Source organism: Heliangelus exortis, chromosome 1, assembly GCF_036169615.1.
Source record: "Heliangelus exortis chromosome 1, bHelExo1.hap1, whole genome shotgun sequence".
NCBI classification, from domain to species: domain Eukaryota; kingdom Metazoa; phylum Chordata; class Aves; order Apodiformes; family Trochilidae; genus Heliangelus; species Heliangelus exortis.
In genome coordinates, this window is record NC_092422.1 from 155,804,208 (window position 1) to 155,825,681 (window position 21,474).

At 36.4% G+C, this 21,474-nt stretch overlaps 1 protein-coding gene across 14 annotated transcripts in view; it reads left to right on the forward strand.

Moving 5' to 3' along the window:
• The window catches only part of BMAL2 (basic helix-loop-helix ARNT like 2), a 41,095-nt gene extending 21,458 nt beyond the window's left edge, over window positions 1–19,637 (forward strand). For 8 of the 14 annotated variants that reach the window (XM_071733203.1, XM_071733207.1, XM_071733200.1 and 5 more), the window contains 11 exons: window positions 539–656; window positions 1,500–1,643; window positions 3,261–3,501; window positions 4,436–4,542; window positions 5,064–5,214; window positions 5,968–6,069; window positions 6,441–6,496; window positions 7,268–7,376; window positions 14,421–14,508; window positions 16,138–16,246; window positions 17,536–19,637. In XM_071733203.1, the coding sequence (XP_071589304.1) occupies window positions 539–656; window positions 1,500–1,643; window positions 3,261–3,501; window positions 4,436–4,542; window positions 5,064–5,214; window positions 5,968–6,069; window positions 6,441–6,496; window positions 7,268–7,376; window positions 14,421–14,508; window positions 16,138–16,246; window positions 17,536–17,672 (1,362 nt within the window). In that variant the 3' untranslated portion in view covers window positions 17,673–19,637. Of the gene's footprint in view, window positions 1–538; window positions 657–1,499; window positions 1,644–3,260; window positions 3,502–4,435; window positions 4,543–5,063; window positions 5,215–5,967; window positions 6,070–6,440; window positions 6,497–7,267; window positions 7,377–8,434; window positions 9,608–13,162; window positions 13,431–14,420; window positions 14,509–16,137; window positions 16,247–17,535 lie in introns of those variants that run through there. The other 6 variants (XM_071733208.1, XM_071733205.1, XM_071733212.1 and 3 more) reach the window with 3 other exon arrangements.
• The last annotated feature ends 1,837 nt before the right edge of the window (window positions 19,638–21,474 follow it).

Sequence of the window (21,474 nt, forward strand, 5' to 3'; positions counted from 1 at the left end):
AGCTAGAGAGAAACCCATAAATATCCCCTACTGAAAAGTGCTGAAGTGCTCTGACCCTTGCTTTTGGGCAACTCCTGGTTGATTGGTGCCATTTTGTCCAACCAAATTAAAGCTTTAGAGTACTTATGTAGAATGAGTATTTTTTCCTATTTTCCTACTTCCACACCAATAATCTGAGTCAAGTTATTTTGTGTGTAACCTTTGTGTAGAGTCAGGAAAATTATTAGAAGCACACATAATACATTTGGTTTTATGGAACAGCTTTTTAATATCCAACTAAATTGTTATTTTTCAAAGGCAAAGCAACAAACAATCTTTTTACTACCCCATTTTTATAAAAATAATATTAAACAATACCAAATATAATATGGATCAAAATATTATGTTTAGAATAACTGTGGTATTTTACTTTTTTTTTAAAATGGTGTAAAAAGTTGTTTTTCCTGATATAAGTAATACGTATGCAGTCCTTTTCTAAAATGATGTGGTTCTTATTTTGTATTTTTGTTGTTGTTTGTTTGTTTATTTTATTAAATAGGCCAGTTTAATCGGACAAAGTTTGTTTGATTATTTGCATCCAAAAGATGTTGCAAAAGTTAAGGAGCAACTTTCTTCTTCAGATGTCTCTCCTAGGGAGAAGCTCGTAGATGGGAAAAGTAAGTTATATTTTAATGTGCTCAGATTTTTTTAAAGAAATGTTGAGAAATTTAGTTATTCTGGAGGACATATTCATGTGTTCATGTGTGTGTGGATGTACAAACTTGAGGTATAACTCCTATGAACCAGACAAACTTGAATGTTTATCTTCTGCATAGAATACACTCATGGGTTAAAAGCTAGCCCAGAAAAGAATTTTAGATAATAAGAATGACTGAAATTTCACATTGTTAAACATTTATGAAGATGTGGTCTGACGTTCTTCCTACCAGGCATACTACTTTTTTTTCTTGTATTTGATAGGTCTTGTCAATACAAAAGACCTGATGTAGTCGAACATGGGATAAAATACTTCAATATCAAGAATCACTGTCTTCTCTGAAAATGCTAAGTGTCAATCCTAATTTAACCAAATCGTACTTTGTTTACAGTTATTTCTAATAGGAAAGCATTATGTACTGTGCATCTAATCACGATTTTGTATCTGGCTTTTATAAGCATCTTTGCAGCTCTTCCTTGTATCAAATAGAAGTTGAAAGTTTTGAAAGTATATTTGTTAAAATACCGTTCAAAAATCAAGAAGTGTTAAAAAAATAGTTGGGTGGTTTTTCTTTTTGATTGTTGAATCTGTGTGACAGTCACCGTTGCTTTGCCCTATTTAAGCTACTAGACTTTTTTTTTTTAATTGTGAGGACAAAATTTAGGCAACCAAGCAGTGAGGAGAGTGTGCTGAAAGCTAAAATGAAGAAAAACCTTGTATTCTGAAGTTTTATTGCTGGATTTTGTTGTTGTGTTGTGTGTTGTGGGTTTTTTTTTTAACTATTTTACTAAATTTTTGTAAGCTGGCTTGCAAGTACATACAGATTTTCAAGCTGGACCAGCTCGACTGAATTCTGGTGCTCGGCGTTCCTTCTTCTGTCGCATAAAATGTAGCAGGACCACAGTAAAAGAAGAAAAGGAGTGCTTGCCCAATCCAAAGAAGAAAGGTATTCACACAGTGTGGATGAAGTAGGGGCTTTCTGTCTTGAAACTTGGTATTTCTGAGTTCTGAGTCAGTAGTGTAACCCTTGTAGTTATCACCCACTTTGCGAAGTAGCTGCAGAGCAGTGTAAATACATACAGGAAACATGTTTTGAAATGCTCTAATTGTACTCTTTCTCCTCCCTGTTGACTCCTGGAAAAGAGGGAGAGAGGCACCTGAGCTACAGTAGCTGTTTAGGAGCACGTGGTCTCTTGTAGTAAAACTTTAGGGAAATTATTGAAAGAACTGGAGCTGATCAGAAGAATGAAACTAAATAACCCTTGTCTTGAAGATAGTTGTGAGTAAGGTCTGCAAAATCTACTTTTTTGAAGCAAAAAAAGCAAGTAAAACAACTTTTTTTCCCCGATTTATTTTGTGCTGTGTGTACTTAAAATTTTTTTTTCTTTTATAATTTATCAGTGTAATTCTGTTTTTCTCAATAATTTTACTTTAGTTCATATTTTATTATTCCTGTACAGCAATGTACTCTTGTCACATTTTCAGTGAATGGATCTTTTAAAGTGTGATTTCCAGCTTTTATTTAATACTTTAGTATTGATATTTGCAAAGGTCTGCTGGAATTGTTTGACCCAGAAACATTCTCCTACTTTCATTTTCCAGTGTAATGTTATTGTTGAAATATACCATACAATAGTATATTTTAAAAGAGGTCTTTCATTGTAAGTAAGTGAAATTTATTCTCTCTTGATGTGCCAACTAACTTGGTGAGATCAGAATTTAAGTTGTGTAAATGTTTCTCGGGAAAGTCATGTCAAGGGAAGGCACCATGACAAGCTGAGAAACGGTGACAAAGTTTTTCATTTTACAGACTTGATATACCTTTTCCACAGTTAGATAGGGTTAATGTAGTCAGATCTGTGTAAAACTTAATTTGTTCAGAATACAGATACCAAGAATGCTGCAGTAATTTTTTGGAAGAAAGTTCTCTAAGACACATAATGCCATCTCTGTCTCAATGCTTATGACATTGTTTGCATGTTGTATAGGCAGCAGAGTGTACCAGCCATAGGAATGAATGACAGTTTATGCTGTCATTTAAGACTTTTAGAATATTTGTGTTCCCAGAAAACTGAAGAATTCAGGATTGCTCAAGGTAAATGGAAAATAAGCTGGATTGTTTCGTGTTGTTCTCTCAACCTATTGCAATAAGCCTATGTTAAGATGCTTGTGTTCACAAATGGTAAATTGATTTGGAAGTGCCTCTCCAGTTTATTTTATTTTACAGTACAAATGAAGCTGTATAAAGAGAAAGTGATCTGTAGGTTACCTGACTGTTTACTTTTTTTATCTGAGAGCCTCTGTTTGAACTGCCAACACCTATAACTTGATCTTCCTAAATCTTACATAGGGTTAGAAGTGCTCTCCCCAGGTAAGCCAAAATTAAGTAGTACAAAAATAGTTTTAAAATACTCCTTGAAATTATCTATAGCCTTGTACAGTTGTTATAGGTAATCATGAAATTTAGTTGCTAGTCTAATGATGTATGACATGAAAAGAAAAAAAGGTAACACGGTTTAATTTTTGAACCATAACTGCTTCTTATTTAATTTCTTTTTATTAGATCACAGAAAATACTGTACCATTCACTGTACTGGGTATCTGAAGAACTGGCCTCCTAGTGAGGTGGGAGTAGAAGAGGAAAACGATGTAGAAAAGGACAGTAGTAACTATAACTGTCTTGTTGCAATTGGGAGGTTACACCCTTATATTGTTCCACAAAAGAGCGGAGAGATAAAAGTCAAAGCAACAGAATTTGTTTCACGATTTGCCATGGATGGGAAATTTGTTTATGTTGATCAGCGGTAAGTGTTTTGTTCTTCAATGAAGAAAAAACTAAAATTATACCACTAGTTATATTTTCTAATACTTTCTGTCAGAACTGTAATTTCTTGAGCAAGACAGAATTTCTAGGTGCTGTGTACAGGAAGCAGTTCATTCTGAATCCGTAAGTATTTGGGCTTTGGTTTTCAGTCAACATAACACATGACGTATAAAAGTTTAATGTTCTAGAGGAAAAGGTGAGCTCAGAAGATTAAAATATGTTGTAAAATGCACTCATGTACTTACTTATTCATCAAGAGAAATCTCAAGTTAGAGCTTCTTAGCTATGCATATGACATAATTAATGAACACCTATCCAAAAATTATTCTTCTTAAAATCTTGCTATTTGGAACAAAATGAATTTCACACCAAATGAAGTGCGAAATTATTTGATTAGAAGTAAAAGCTCAGCTCCTGTTTCTTGAACTTGTGAAAACAAACTTCTATTTGTTGTATAGACTGAGTTACCACTTTGCATTTTGAACTTCATTATTGTCACTGGAAGCATTTTATTGCTTTTAGTCATCATATCTTTCATCTAAAATCATCAATTTAAATCTATTTCTTAAAGTGCCCAAGGAAAATTCAACTACTAAATTCTTTAAAAGATTCATTATGTGTTACCAGTACCCTGATTTAATGGAAAGATCTAATGATAATAAGATTTTTGTATGTGTGTGTGGTTTGCATGTTTAAACACTTACTTTGTCTTTGAATTGGCATTCATTGCAAATGGATAATTTGCATTGAATAGTATTTCCTTTTGCTTTAGAGCTATACCGATGCTGTATCTTTTTTCACAAACATAAACATAAGCATATATTTCTTTAAGTTTTTTGCTTTGTCTGATACTAAAGAAAACAAGCTTTGCAATTGTTTGAATCCACTGTAGTTCATGTTTTTATTTCTAACAGCGCAACAGCAATTTTAGGGTATCTGCCACAAGAGCTACTAGGAACTTCTTGTTACGAGTACTGCCATCAAGATGATCACAATCATCTAGCTGAAAAACATAAAGAAGGTACAGAATAACTGGTCCCCCCAGTCCATGTACAACTACATGTAACTGCTGTGTGAAAACACTACAAATGAAAAAAAAATCAGAAGCTGAAAATTTATAAAACTAAATAACATTGTCCTTCTTGACATGCCCACATAAAGCTTGTAAAAATAACTTTGCTGCCTCGATTCTTGGTGTAATGCTTTCAACCCTGCTTCAGCTCTTTATAAGAATGAGGAAGGGGTCCTGAAGAGCAAATGTGCCTAATCATGTGATTAAAACACTTGTTATGCAAGTTCATTAAGTTAGGAGTATCCCTATTAGTGGTTTGCAGATATTTAGTACTTGGTCTTTAATTAAAGACTGATAATATTGCTGAAACTGTGGCTTGATTTCAATAGGTGTCCTGTCCTTCAGTTATTCTGGCATTTGATTTGTATGTCTGACCATAAAACCGAAATGTTTTTGATGGTGCTATAAACCAGATTATTTTTATCTTCTCAGAATAAATATGGTGATTACAACTTTCCTTTCTTATCTAGTATTGCAGAATAAAGAAAAAGTATTTACAAATTCCTACAAATTTAGAGCAAAAGATGGGACTTTTGTTACTTTAAAGAGTCAGTGGTTTAGTTTCATGAATCCATGGACCAAAGAACTGGAGTACATTGTATCAAACAACACTGTGGTATTGTAAGTAATTCATTATATGAATCGCTGTGGTTTTGGTTTGGTTTTTTTGGTCTTAATTACAGTTAAAATTAATAGCAAGCAACCTGTTTAGGAAGCAGAATATATAGAAAATATCAACACTGCACAAAAAGTAGTAGAGTAACCTAGAAGAATTTTTTTTTCTTTATTTTTTTTCATTTCTAAGTTATTTTTATTTCAGGCTGAAGTCGTGGATTTGACTCTTGAAAACTCTGCCTTTCCCCAGTAGAAAAAAAAATGAGGTGAAAGTTTCTTATTAAAGAGGAGAAGGAAGGTTCTTGTAAGAGTAGTATACTCTTGTAAGAGTATTTAAACTTAAATGTGGAGTTAGTTCTGTTTTCCCTCTGAGCTTTAAAACACTGCTTGTGTCAGCTGACCTAATTTTAAGTGCTCCCCTACCAACCGTGTGTCAGAACGTGAAGTATATTTGGTAGATCAGAGCAATGCAAGCCAGGACAAAAATACCCTCTCCAAGTTGCAGGGAAGAGCCTGTAAATGTGTGTTTAATTCTTAGTTTTTAGTTTTAATTCTTCTTTTTCATTCTCTGTGCGTTACAATGGAGCGGTAATTTGGATTGTTCCAAATCTTTGCAAGTGACTGGGTTTTTGAGAGGGATGGAGATGAATTTATTTCCATTAAATGAAGTTGTCAAGGGGCCTTTTACCCATTCTGTAGCTGGTTCATGTCTTAAGTCAACAGCACCCACCCATTTTGCCCATGTCCTTTTTCTTCAAGAAGACAGAGAAGCTCAGTTAAGACAATTGCTGTTGTCCAACAGCCAAAGGCCACTTTTTCCTGCCCTGGAGATCTGGGCTTCTGCAGCTGTGTAGAGGGAAGGTAGGCAGCAGCTGCTGGCAGAAGGTAGTCACTGACCTGTCCTTGTAGCAGTTGTTTGTGGTTAACTGGTCTCCCTCCTAGGAGTAAAAATAACAGCCTTGTTCTTTTCTCACGGAACACAGACAACTTTATTGGCCTTTCTTCTTTATTTGGAGAATAAGTAGAAATTAGCATTTCACCCAGTGCTTTGGAAACAACATTACAAAGGAGTGAACATTGAAATGTGAGGAATGTTTCTTTTTTTTTTATTACTAGTTTGAGGATTTTAGTTTTTACTCTGTATAAAGCACTGTTACAATAAAATGTAAATACACTGGACTTTGTCTTTGAAAACCATACTGATTTTGTATGTTTGTTTATTTAAATCTCAGAGGTCATAATGAGTCAGCTGAAGAACAGGAGCCCTACAGTTCCCAGCCTGCAGAAGGCAAGTGTTGCTTCTTACAGTTTCATAGGTGCATCTGATCAACTATTACAATTTTAGATTTATTAAACCCAGAATTACTTTTTTTTTAATGGTTGTTGTGCAAAGAGGCATTAATATTTGTAAAGCTAATTCTGGTGACAATTTTTTCTTGCTTATAGCATTCTAATTAATGTAATTTATGCAAGTAGGATCAGAAGGGCTTATATCTTTTCCTTCTAGCAGCTTCTACTATAGATAAGATTTTAGTTGATAGAGTATTATACTTCTGTCACAGACCTTTTTCACATGTTGCCTGTTTTTTTGAAGAAATGCTATTGTACTATCTCAATTTACTTTTAGAATAGACAATTATAATGATTTTGATATATATTTTCTTAAAAACTTTCTGCTCTGCATAGATCCTGATTTCTACGTGCTGTTTTGTCATCTTACTCTAAGGTTGTTTTTAATTTTTGCTTTTGAAATTGTCTTCAAACCAGATTTCAGTTTGTGAAAAATCCAGGGTTGTTTTTCTCATGTTTTTTGAATTATCTGATAGAATGTAGGTGGTAATTATTAAAGTTAATTTCATTACTGGAGATCAATAATTTTTGCAAATATATTTTTTGCCTATCCTTGCATTTCATATTAAGACAGCACTTTAAGGAATTTGATTTCTGAAAATAAGAGATTGAGAACAAAAACTATTTTAAGGTAAATCCTTGAGGTGATTGTTCCTTGCTGTATAGCTACAAACTTAAGGCTTTATTTTGTTGGTTTTTTTACCTGTAGATGCTGTAAAACAGTCTCTAGTAAGTGTACCTGGAATGTCCTCTGGAACAGTTCTTGGTGCTGGAAGTATAGGAACCGAAATTGCAAACGAAATACTAGAATTGCAAAGGTAATAAATGCTTAACAACATACACTAGACTTTTGAGTAAAGATAGAGAAGACATATATGTGATTATGTGGGAGTGCTCAAGTTTCATTTTTATTGTGTTATATGCATAAAGTATTTTTACTTTGAACAGTGGCATTATGAGATACCCAGTGTTAGTCTTGCAGAACACATCACTGGTGTTGATAAACAGTTTTGCTCGAGCCATGAAGCTTCCTTTGCTTATGAAAGTGTTATTTGACTCTGACTTCAAAATGTTACTGTGATGCAGCTTCTTCACATGATTATGCCATGGGTAGATAAATCATTTGGGAATGGAAAATCAGGTGTCTGAGTAGCGTTCATGTTTTTCTGATAGCATCACTCTGCTAGGACAACTTTCCTTGAAACAGCCCCCAGTGGAGCACTTCAATGGCCTGTCTTGTCCCTTTCCTGATTATCCTGAATGTAAATTAAAGTAATAGCACATTTACTTCCCAAAACCCTGACACAGATTTAAAAAACCCTCACTTTGTCTTTCTGAATGGAAAATTGTTAATTAAAGATTGACCTTTCTAAAACTAACTGGTTTTAACAGGTACACAGCATAGCCAAGGAATTTGAAAGGAACAAATGTAATTTTAATGTGAAGATATCCTTATCTGTATTTTGTGTTGTGTACTCTCAGTGGTGCTTGACTTTCTTAAAGAGAGAGAGGTTATTACTCTGTGTCAGTTTGTACTGTATCATCATGTGTTGCCTAAGAACATTTTTTAAAGAGTCTCCAAGCCAACTTATTCCAGGACTTTGAGATGCACGTCCACGAAAAAGTTTGTTTTCAGTCACAACTCTTTCAGGAATTAATGCTTCATCAGGTCAAATTGTTGGGGTCAGATTTAGGGCAATGATGATATCATCAGCACAAACAAGTTAACTAATCATTAACTTTGGGTAATGGAGCCACCCCTCAGACTTTAGATCTTACACATCCAGTTCCAGGTAAAAATGCCAAAATTTTTTTTGTGTCTGCAGAGCAGTGGGTTTCTAGGTCACATGTATTTCTTTCACTTTCACTTTTGCAGTTGGGCCTGGAAGAGCAGTAGCAACACCCTACAGGCTTTGGGAAGAGTGGCTGGAAAGATGCCCAGCAGAGAAGGACATGGGGCTGTTGGTTAACAGCTGACTGAATATCAGCCAGCAGTGTGCCCACATGACCAAGAAAACCAACAGCATCCTGGCTTATATCAGAAATAATGTAACCAGGGAGAGTAAGGAAGCACTTGTTCCCCTGTACTCAGCACTGATGGGGCAGACTCTTGAATACTGTGTTCAGTTTTGGGCCCCTCTCTACAAGAAGGACATTGAGGTGCTGGAGCGTGTCCAAGAAGAGCAACAAAGCTGATGAAGGGTCTAGAGCACAAGCTTTATGAAGAGCCTCTTAGGGAACTGGAGAAAAGTTTAGTCTGGAGAAAAGGAGGCTGGGGGGAGATGTTATCACTCTCTAGAACTACCTGAATGGAAGTTAGAGCAAAATGGGTTTGGTCTCTTCTCCCTAGTAACAAGAAACGAGACAAGAAAAAATGGACTCAAGTTGCACCAGGGGACATTTAGATTTGATATTAGAAATTTCTTCACTGAAAGGGTAGTTAAACACTGGAATGGGTTGACCAGGGAGGTGGTTGAATCACCATCCCTGGAGGTGCTTAAAACATGTATAGATGTGGTGCTTAGAAACATGGACTTTGTAGAGTTAGGTTAATGGTTGGTAGAGTTCAGTTGGGGTTGGACTTGATGATTTTGAAGCTCTTTTCTAACAAGGACGACTCTGTGATTAAATTTTTCTGGAAGAAGTAGACCAGTTTTTGGCAACAGTACAAGGAATAGTTTCATACTGTAGAATATCTTGAGTTGGAAGGGACCTATGAGTAACATGAAGTTGAGCTCCTGTCTCTCTATGGGGCACTCTGAAAGTTAAACCATGAGTTTAAGAGTGTTGTCCAAATGCTTCTTGCACACTAACAGGCTTGGGGTCATGACCACTTTATGAGACACCTTGTTCCAGTGCTTGACCATCATCTCAAGTGAAGATCTTTTCCCAAGTATCTTCCTATGACACAGCTGTAAACCATTCCCCATTTCTTATCACTGGACACCAGAGAGAAGACATCAGCACCTTTCTCTCTGATCTCTATAAGGAAGCTGCAGACAGTAATGAGGTCACTTTTCATTCTCCCCTAAGTGGAACAAATGTAATATCCTCAGCTGTTCCCCCTAGGACATGCTCTCTAGTCCTTTCACCATCTTTGTTGCCCTCCTTTGAATACAGTCATACATTTTTATATCCTCCTTGTATTGTGGAGCCCAAAACTGCACACAGTACCTGAGGTGAGACAACACCACTGCTGAGTCTAGTGGGATACCTGCTATTTTTTACTGGTTATCTGTACTGTATGTGATGCACTCCAGCAACATACCCTTGTCCCTTTTGGCCACAAGGGCACATTGAGCCAACCCCACCTCTTATCTCTTTCAGCAGGGCAGCATTTCAGCCTCATGTCCTCCAGTTTAGCATACATCAGTGTACCATAGCATAGTCAGATTCTGATGTTTCAATATCAGCTTGTCTGTGAGGATGTTATGGGAAACTCTGAAAAGCTTTACTGAAGTGACAGTAATATCCAGTGCTATCTCCTCATCCACTGAGGCAGCCACCTTCTTAAAGAAGCTGTCAGGTTGGTTAAGTGTGATTTACTCTTCATAGATCTGTCCTTGAATCATGGTTATCTTTTTGCATTGTTTTTGTCTTTTCTGCTATCTCTTCGTTAGAAGACTGAAGTTAATTTTCTGAAACAGTAAATACCATGGTCAGAGCCTAAGTGATGAATGACAGGGGAGATGTTTTTCTTTGTTGCCAGTATTGTGGGGTTGATGATCAATGATGAAGTCATTTCCCTTTACTAGAACAGTCAGGTTGCACAGGGTTTTATTCAAATTCAGTGAAAGGAATAAAAGAATACTTGTAATGGAATGAAAAAAATCACTACTTAAAAAAAAAAAAAAAGAGAAAAAATCCATTCATCCCACAAATCCATCCAAACCACAGCATGTTAGCAAGTTGCTGGGATTGTCCAGCAAGGAGGATGAAAACCACTGGCAAAAAAAAAGGTTGATATTCTCAACAGTGAAGAGGGATTGTTACATTTTGGTGAAAGTCCTCTCATCACATATAGTGAGATCACATATAGTGTTAGAGAGTCACTTTTTATTGTATCTTTCTGAAGACTAAAGGGAGTTGGAAGAAATTCTCATCTCTGATGGTGAATACCCGGACATGACCCAAAAACTTAATTTGACTCATGTTCTAGATGCTTCAATCAGCTCCATGTGATAGTCTCAACTGAGATAACCTGACCTTTGCTGGCGATGCTCAGCCATGTGAGCATTATGTCAGCTTAAGAAAACCCATTTATTTAGTAGATTAGTAATAAATTTACTGCATGGTGGAAGAATTAACACCTTCCTAGAAAAGTTGTCTTCAAAGCTACCCCTTGAAAGTTCTGGTATTTGTGTTTTCAAGAACCACAAGCAATGCTATTTCTCTTCACATTGCTACAGAGGCAACAGTTTCAGAAGCAGTACCTTCCTAATCAACAAAGGAAAGCTTTGTGTAAAGAACAAACCAACCCATTACTCCAGTTCTGAGGCAGTTCAGGAGGTCACAAGAGAGCAAAGTCTATTTGTTTTAATCTTAGGAAATGGAAGAATCCATTACAGCAGTCATAACTGTGGAATTTGGAGAGGAGATTATGGTACTGAATTAATCTCCACAATTGGAGGGAAATTTTTTTTGTAAGAGTGGGGTTTTTTTTTTAGTCTGTTAGAATGGAATGCAGCTGTCCCTTTTTAGAAATATTTCAGAAGAATATTTATTATTTCATATCCCTCCTGATCCCAAAAGAAGAGCAGATTTTTCTGGACTGCTACAGACCTTACAGAAATAGAGCTTATTGATCAAAAGTTCAGCTTCCATAGTATTGGCATAATTTTCTTTCTGCCTGTCATAAGCTGGAAGCTCATGATGCATACATCCCTGTCTGTCAGAGATGAAGATTTTAGATGTCTGGATTTCATCATATAAGTAAATCATGGCTTTACTCCTTTATGGAGCAGTAGTTTAAGGCAGCAGGATGTTTTCCTGTTTGTTTGATTTATTGAAACATCTTTTCAGGAAGAGCACAGCGATAGCTCAGATTTGCTTCTGATTTAAAAAGTAAGGCTGCTAGGAAAAATAACCTCAAGTTCTGGATTCAAAGAACTACTTTCCAGGACAAATATTTGTGAAAATTCTGGCAGGGATGAGTACATGACTCAAGAAGCTGTATTAATTAATCTTATTTTCAAGTCACCAGTTGAACTTCATGCTTTTCCTTGTTATGTTCACATCTTGAGCACTTGTTGGTAAATGGAACAGCTTTGTGTTGCTTTCTTTGGGATCAGTTGTCTTATTTCTTAACTAATAGACTGAATGTCACAAAATTTTGAAAGAAAAAATGTTTTACTTGCCAGCTTCATTAGCCATAGTCATCTGAGCCATTTAGTCTTGTGCATGTGTGTTTGTTTCAGGGATCTTCGTTGTCCATAGACACTGGAAATTGAGAAGTAAACTTGTGCTGAAACCAATAGCCCAGGATGTTGCTGTGCAGGTGAAATAAGAGGTTAAGAGCGAAGTCGTGCAGAATAAGGCAAACTCTGTGTCCCAAAGAAAGGGTGGTTTTGAAAAAAGCCAAGTGTGGGAAGAAGCAGTTTAACTTTGTAACTAGGATCTCTGTCATCATACTCATCCTTGTATCTTGTATCATAGCCATCTTGTATCTTAGGGGAGAATAAATTAGAGGCGCTCACAAAGACAATTGGCCATTTGTCACGGTCTAACACCGGCCCAGCAATTAAACCGAGTAACAGACGCTGTCTATTAATCTCTCTCTCCTCCCTGATAAGAAAGGAGAGAGAATAAGGGAGAGAGACTTATGGGTTGGAAACTAAACTACACAAATTTAATGAAACAGTAATGATAAATAGGAAAAATTACTATATATATACAAATATACAAGAAAATGGATACCACATTCCTCCCGCCTTCCCCCCAGTAGCTCTCACGTCACCACCGAGGCTGCAGGGCAGCCCTGGGAAAGTCCAGGCTGGACTCCTGGAGTCAGCAGCAGTTGGGAACTGGAGGCAGGAACACACAGATAAGGGCTGGCACGGATCAGGACCACAGGCAGACGAATGGATGGGATCCTTCCAGGATGCCGAGTGAAGGAAAGGAAGCAGGAAAAGCAGGCAGCTGGAAGCTGGAGGCAGGAAATCTGGCTTGGCCCTCGTGATCCCTCAAATTTATACTGAGGATGACGTATATGGGATGGAATACTCTGTTTGGTCAATTCTGGCATTTATCTTGTCTGTTCCTCCCCAAAGGAGGGATGCAGGTGGGACCTCTTTATGTTTTCCTCAGAGCTGAGCAGTGTCCTTGGCTCTGCACACCAGTCTCTAGCAGTAACTATAAACATCAAGTGTTACCAGTCCTAGAAACACACACTGTCTGAGAAACTTGCTGTTAATTTCAGCAAGTGCAACTACTTACAAGAGACATAGATGAAAGCAAAAGTACAAGACAGAAAATCACCTTTATCCTGGCCCAAACCAGGACACCATTGAATGTTTCTTTAGATACCTGGAGGTACTTGCTTGCACCCAGATGTCATTCACTTTTCCAGAATGGTTGCTGAGAACAATGCTGTATTTCTTTTCAGCTGAAGAGTAGAAAGAACTTTGTTTTTGTTTTGTATGACATTAACTTACTATCTTGCACACACTGAAGCAATCAAAGTTACACAAAAGTGATCAACAAAGGCTAACATCAGCTGTTTTTTATCAAATACCCATGTGGCTACAAACATAGTCCAACAGGGTGAGTGCATTTACTACACGAATCTTCTCTCTACATTTTTTTAGTATCAGTATGACACAGTTGCTTCTCAAAATGTGCACCAGGCATCACCAATTTTTTTTGTTTGTTTTTTTTGGGTTTTGTTTGTTTGTTTGTTTGTTTTTTAAATTTCAGGACTTTGCCTACAGGTCTATTTAAATGCAATTGAATTAGCATCTGATGAATGATCATTCAGTTACAGCAGTACCATCAGTCTATTCACCCTGGAGTTTCTCTCCTGGCTTTCAGAGATGACAGCACTACTTATCAGATGGTACACTGGATATTGGAATGTAGAGAACTAACAAATATTCCACACAAACAACTCAGCTTACTTAAGACAGGCCATTTATTCACCAATTTTTGATCTTTCTGCCATTCCTCTACCACGTTTTGTATCTGAGGAAGTGAAAGAAGAAGTGTTCAGAGTGCCTCAGTTCTTCTGCAGCCTTATCCTTTGGGACTCAGGAAGATCAGGGGAAGCTGGGAGTAAGGTGTACAAAGGCTCTTCATACAGCACTTTCACTGTTAGTTTAATATCTGGTTTCTTGCAGGAAGCTGAGCAGGATCTCAAGCAATTCTATTAACAAATAAGTAATTAACAAAAAAGTTTAGATGGAATTTTGTGCATATGTGGAAACATGGGTATAACAAAGTAATAGTAGAGGGAGTGTTAGAAGGATGTTGTTTTTTTCCCTCCAACATTTAGCAGAACTTCCTTATGTTATCTATATTCTGTGTGTGTTTGAAATGTACCTCTTTGTCGCGGTGTGCATTGCTCTGAAACCTGTTCTCTTCGGTCTGTCAGTGCTGGTGATTCAGTAGAAAAATAAAAGTGTGCTCAAGTAATTATGACCCATGGCCTTCATTAATCTCTTCTGCTTGTTGAGTTACCAAAACTTGAACCAGGAGGATTTAGAATCTTCAAGAGAATTTAAAACATTTTCTCAGATGAGCTGGTTTGTGCTTCATCACTGGGGAGGTCTGGTGGGTTCAGCAACACACAGGGTATTTTTCATCTTATGATCAATGTGACTTGGTAAATCAACTAAACATATTTTAACTAAACTAAACAATTTTAGGTTGCATGCTTCACCATCTGGGGAGTTAAGTCCATCAGATCTCTTGAGAAAGTCACCTTCTCCAGCTTTAACTGTAAACTGCAGCAATGTGAGTATGTCACTGCCTATAAAACTGTAAAAGGTTAACATCAGATAGGTCAAAGCCTGTATTTGAAAAAAAATTACCTTGACTTGTGGTTTTGTGAGAGAATGTGTAAGGTATTGCCAATCAGCTGGTAGCTGTCAGTCTTTGGGAGATGTGACAGCAATAGTTTTCCAGCCTCATTTACCGGGCCATCAATTCAAGCCTTAAGGGGCTATTCCCAAGGCTGAGAGGACTGCAGTCTACGCAGTTATGAGCATCTCTGCTGAATTTCTTCAAATATGCTAAATTTGAATATGATTCATCTGATGAGGATCTGGAATTACATGAAAAAATGTGCTAACCATCAGAGAGTACAAGTGTTTCTACCTGTTTAGTTTGGCAACCTAAATAAAGTATCAGTTCCTGTTTTCTCTCACGTGTACTTTTACTCTAACTGTTCTTGAATACAGGTTTAAAAATCTATGCTGAATGTTTTCAGCTCTGAAATGTTTAATATTTTTACTTTGAAGGTATTTCCTTAGTCTTCCAAAAACTGATAGAATATGCTGCTTTGCTAATGCGTTGGTGCTTGTAACACCACAGAATTGAATTATCCTAGTTATTGATCATAGCTAGGGAATACTTAACATATTTTAACCTAAATATATTGTGTGTCATATATAGTGCACTGTATGAACAAACATTTACCTCTCCATCAGCACTTCTTTGACTGTGACTTATTTTCCATTTAAGGACAGTTTATCTCTCCATTGCAGTTTTCATTTCCTGACAATATTATCCTGGACTTAGGGATTTCACTGGATTCCTCCCTTTTTTATGACCAGTTCTGCCCTGCCTTACCACAGATCTTGCCCTAAGAGTTGTTGATTTACATATACTGAACTCTCTAAATCATGCAGCATCTCATCAGAAGGATAACTTCATTGTATTCACTGAAGATGTTTCTATTTCTGTGCTTTAGTATACATGTTCCTAAAATGTTTTTGTGTAAAGCATTACAACTTTACTAGTTTCCTAGTACAATATACACATCAGGCAATCTGAGAACTAGTAATTTGCATGTATATGCTACATGAAACAAAAGGGGAAAAAAATACTTTTCTGATATGTCTGCATGACTTCCATATCTTATTGCTATAATAATTTTTCTGAAGTGCAAAAGGTAATTTATAAGTACTTAGATTTTTATCATAATGGTAAGGAGATGCAAAATAAAAGATACAAGTTCACATTTTAATACATACTGAACATGGGAGATATGAGGGGTTTTATTTAGTCTTTTAGCTAGAATGTGTTGACATTGACAAACATGGTGGCACTGGGAATTTCTTGTGTATACCAGTACAATTTGTAATGCTGGCTTTATTTGCTGAATATTGAATTAGACCCTTGATCAAGCAGCTGCCAGCACTGTGAAGTAACTTTGACAGTTTCGTAAGTGGCACCTTTTATTTAGGTCTAGTCCAGTGCCTCTTAAAAATATTTTTAAATGCTATAGTTCTGTCCATGTGTATTTTTCATTTACTCAGTTTAGTTCATAGTGCTTCAACAACTATAATGTTTCTGTAATGTAATAATTGTGTCTAAATTTATTATTTGATTTTGTCTCTCTTACTGCTTTTGTTCTTTCAGGTGCCAAACAAAGAGTTGATTCAGCTGTGTCCTTCAGAAGCAGAAGTCTTAGAGACTCCAGATCAAAACCAGGGTGCTATTCCATTTCCCAGTAGTGAACCTCTCCTCAGTAAGATTTATTTCTCTTGTGGATATTTTGAGGGTTGCAAGGGAAGACATTTCTGGTAAATGGTGCTGTTTTGAAGTACACCACTTTACAACTATGTCTGAATTGTAAAGAGATTTGTCTGTCTGTTTTAAGATGAGAATACTCTTAAAACTGAAGTGTTATCACTTGAAGGCAAACAGCAAAATCTCAGCAGTGATTGATTCTCATGAGAAAAATAACATCCTGTAGCAGAAGTTTACCATTGTGTTCTTGCATGCCACAGTTGTAATTAGGTACTTATTAGTCCTCTCTCCAGAAAAGAGATGGGTAAGGAGAAGTATTTCCAAACAATGCATGGGAACTGCTTGTAATTTCTAATTTGCAGTTTCACTCTTAACTGCAGACTATGAATAGTCAGTACAAAGGTCTAGTCAAAATGTTTTAGAAATAATATTTTTCTCTCCCCTTCTTCAAGTATGCACTAAGGCAGCTGGTTTTATGGGGTTTGGATTCCCTGGCCCTGTAAGAGGAGAATGCCTTGTATGTTAAAAATAATGACAAAATGTTTATGCTTACTCTGTATTTCAACTCTTAGAAATTATTTCATCTCTCTTCAGTTACTACGTCTTGCTTTATTTATTATCTATAACTTTCTTCCAGTTTAGATGTAGGCCCTTTATATTATAAATAAGTGTATATATAAATTAAGAAGAAAAAGGCCAAAGGAAAAAAAAAAAATCTAATCTTTAAGTAAAGATTTGGAAAAGAAAAAGAAAAAAAAAAACAAAAAACCCAACAGCATTTATCCAGGGCAGGCAAGGACGCATTTTTAATTGATACTTGAGCTAAAGCATTTTACTTTACTATTCTTAAAAGCAAGGGTATAGCCCTGATTTCTAGAGATAACATATAGTAATAACTCTTAAGGTTTTAGGAGTTCATCTAGAGGAGAACTCTGGTACGTGATTGTGTTTCCCACTAAAGTGACAGAGCAGAAAGTAGTTTTATTCTTCAGTGACATGAAATTCATTGCATGGATCAAGTTCTATTAGCTAGCATTTGTAGCTAGTGAAATGGATTGGCAAGGCTTTAAGTCATTTAAATGAAATTATGCATGTCTTTATAGCTGTTGGGGTCATCCATTATTTCTGTTTGTCTGTTGGCTTTTATTTTAGCATTTACATGTAATTGTTTGCTTCAGCTTCAAAAGAAAGTGCTGTTAAGGTGTTGTTTAGAAACAAATGTGTTTGGAAAGTTACTATATTCTTCATGCTTCCTCTGCATATGTTAATGTTATAATAATTTTCTAGGTGCTAATTCTCAGCTGGATTTCGATGCAATCTGTGAAAATGATGACACTGCTATGACAGCCCTTATGAATTACTTGGAGGCTGATGGAGGACTTGGGGATCCAGCTGAACTCAGTGATATACAATGGGCTCTCTAGTTTTGCTTTTTCAAATTAAGAAGGAATGTAAAATCCATAATGCACAACAACCGTACATCCTCAGTACTGTATTATAATTTTTTAATGTTTCATTTGAATTCATACTTACTGTCTATATATTTTTTAAGACTGAAGACTTGCTCAGAGAGAGACAGTTTCTGCTGCACCTATGGAAAAATGCAATATTTTTTTTCATGATGGGAAAACCTTGAAATTTTAATACTGAACCATCTTTAACTGGAATGCTTAAAACACGTTACTATATTTTTGCTAAAAAGACTTAACCAAAAGGTACTGTACAATGTACAGGAATTTTCATAGTTTTAATACTAAAACTTTTATTTATTGTTTTTGTTTCAAATGGTAGATTATACATGTTACTTTCTGTAGAACCTACTGTATTTAGACAGTTGAAGAATATTTGTAACTATTAAATTGCATTGAAATTAGTATTTGCACACACTAAAGTTGTAAAATAAGGTATTGTAATTCTCAAATGATGTGGTTTGTGACTCCCTGCCCTTTTCAGAAGTGCAATTCTTGTAGTCAAAAGTGAAAATAAAGCATGAAGTTCTGGGAGCAAGGGTTTGAATTACATCATTGTAACAATCAGAGAATATTGTGAGAAAAATAGTCACATTCCCAGTACACAAATGTAATAAGACTATAAGAGAGCTACAAAATCTTAATTACTGCTTTCTATTATTTGTAGTGTGTTATTAGAAGGGCAGAGCATAGAACCTAAGACAAGTAATGCTTTAACTGTATTAAAGCACTTTGGTCTCATTACAGGTTATTTAGTATCTAGACAAGTTTGGATAAATTGTTTTGGTTCCAGGTTGAGGCTAGCACTGTCTATTAGATTAAAAATATTAAAATTCTTTAGTATCTTTTATAGTCTGTGTTTTTGGAGAGATTAGGGTGATTTTCTATTTCTTGAGTCTGTGACCTAATAAATATTTCTGTACTGTAGTGCTGTCTGTAAGTAAATGCTGTATGGGATTATCTTTGGGGGACAGCTTTGGCAAGAATTCTGTCCCAGTTATAGCAAGTAACTCATGACACTTCACAGGTTGCATTAGAATGATGCAGCATTAATATATGATGTGGATCTTTTTATCTCTGATACTAAAGGTTTAGACAAATTTTTGCATCGATTATATAAAAAACGCATATTTTTTTCTCTTTTTTAAGATTCAGGTAATGAAAGAAAAGCATTCGAAGATATTTGATACGTGCTCTAAATTTTAATAGACATTGAAACATAATTAACTACCATCACTAATACAGCATTCGTTGTAACACTAGAGGAAGCAGACCTGTTGCAGCCCTTGTCAGGCAGGCTACAGTGTGCGCACAACCAGACACAGTAACCACCACTTGGTGTCACGCTTCGGCTGCGGGGGAACCACCCTTTCCGAACGAAGACCTCCTTTTGTCAGGCAGTGGCTTCTCTGCTTGCAGCTTTGTATCTTAAAGATATGCATCGATTGGCAAAGTACGGTTTGGTTTTGTTTGTTTGTTTAAAATCTTTCCCAGGTCTTCTAGAACGGCTGGTTGGATTGATTGCAATGTTTTATAAGTCTGTAAGGGGTTTTTTTGCCTTGAACTTGCATATGATTTCCTGCATTCACTCTATTTTTTTTTTCTTTTTTTACAGACATGGGGCCAAAATTATTTGTTTATCTTGTTTTATTAGAACAAAGTTTTCTGTTTCTTCACAGAAAGTTAATTTTGGGCTATATCATAGAGCAAAGTAAGAAAAATAAGCACTTGTTAGGAGTTGATAGGTTTCTAGTTGCATAAATGAAATTTGAGAATATCGTCCTCCATTGTAAGATGCATTTTCACTTTTCTGTGTTTCTGAGCATTAAGGTAAAAAATTCTAAATATGATAAAAAATTCTGTAGCCAACAGAGGTAAATGAGTAAATAAAAAACTTAAAATTATGCAGACTCACCTCAACATAGTTTTGTTGTGGGGTTTTTTAGTTTGTTTGTTTCTTTCTTTTTTTAAACTGGCTTAGTTTTACAGTGGTGCAGAGGTTGTTATTGAAGGAGCATTTTAATTCTTTCACAAGATTTATAGAACCATCTAGAGTCAAACCACTGTTGTTGGATTCTTCATGGATTTCCCTAAAAAAATAAAAACAAAAATGTGATCAACATTGCTCTCAATTAATTTATTAGATTCTCCCCTTACTGGTTGTGAAATTTTCTGGTTTACAGCAGTCTTAACAAGAAAAGTGTCACTTGTAAATATTTGATTGAATTAATACCTTTTTAAATACAGTTGAGATAGTATGTTCTTCTGTTCATATAACAATGCAATTCTAACAAGGTATGGACAGACTTTTTTTTAGGATGATGGAAGTTATCAAAGGATGTAGTTAAATCAGTCAATAAAAATGTTTTGATGCATTGTTGTTAGTCTGCTGACAGTCCTTCCTAATACTGAATTTAAATATGAAGCACTCATGCTTTCAGATCCCATGCTTGTTCCCTAAAAATATAAATGGGGAGGTTGAAATGATGTGGATTTTGGTAGCTGAAGATGATACTCCTTAGCCAGGGCAACTTTGTAATCCAAACTCTGATGCATTTCCTAGGAACCAAAGAGCCTGATGTTGTGGCTTCCTTGGGCTGTCTCTGGAAATGAGAGTGCTTGTAGGCTGCACCTGAGGAGCTGCTTTAAACAAAGGACTAGATGGGATTCTCACAGAGTCATGTGGGTAGGTATGGTGCGTGGTAACACAGGTGTCAACAGGCTCTTAAAAGCTTTATTAGTTATCAAGGTTGTACTTGGAAATGGGTCAACTCATTTGTTATTGCGGGCACGCACGGAGTTAAAGATAAGAAAATCTTGATGGAAGAGGAGTTCTGATATAAGCAGCAGCTTATTTGGGAAAGCAAGTTCCTGTGTTGACAGGGAAACATGAGAGAATTATTTTCAGAATTAGGAGTGGGGAATGAGAATGTGGTAAAGACAAATACCATCTGGATATTGTTGGAGTGAGGAAGTGGGTCTGGTTGGGGGGGAGTGTAATAGTTGCCTGTCACCAGACTGAGTTAGATCAGAGATGGACTGCAGGAAAGCCTGGACTGCCATGTGGCACATGGGGTTAAAACAGTGCTTCAGAATAGCATCACAGCTCTCAGTGATGAATGGTGAAAACATCAGTATATTAAACCTTAAGTTACGCAGTTGCAACTGTAGCTAAGTTTTCATAGCTGGTGATGGGGGAGGAGGGGATTGTTTCTGTGCTCTTGTGGGGATAATTGCCTCTTGGTATTCTCTTGGAATGTTTAGGGATGTGCAGTGCTATTGCAAGGCTCTAAAGCAGAGCTAGACTACTCACAAGCACAAAAAGTTGAAGTTAGTAATGGTGGTGGTTGTTGACAGTAGTGTGTTCCTGTTCATGATCCAAACTGAAATGAATATTTTATTCATGCCTGAGTGATGCCACTTCTTCCCAGTGGTCTCAAACCTGCTCTCCTATAGTAGGAGGATCTTCCTTCTCCCAATCCCTGCCTTTGCCCTCTGCAACTTGGGAATTGTTGCTGAAGACTGAGTCAAAAAAGTAATTGAGTACACCTGACTTCTCTGTATCCCATGAGACCAGGTTTTCTATTCCCTTCTGGAGGGCATTTTTCCAAGTCTTTTCACTGATGTACCTCTAGAACCTTTTCTTGTTACCCTTGGCAGTTTTAATTTCTGCCAGGGCTTTAGCTTTCCTAACCTGAATCCCTGGCTACTCAGACAACTCCTTTGTACTCCTCCCAGGCTACCTGTCCTTGCTTCC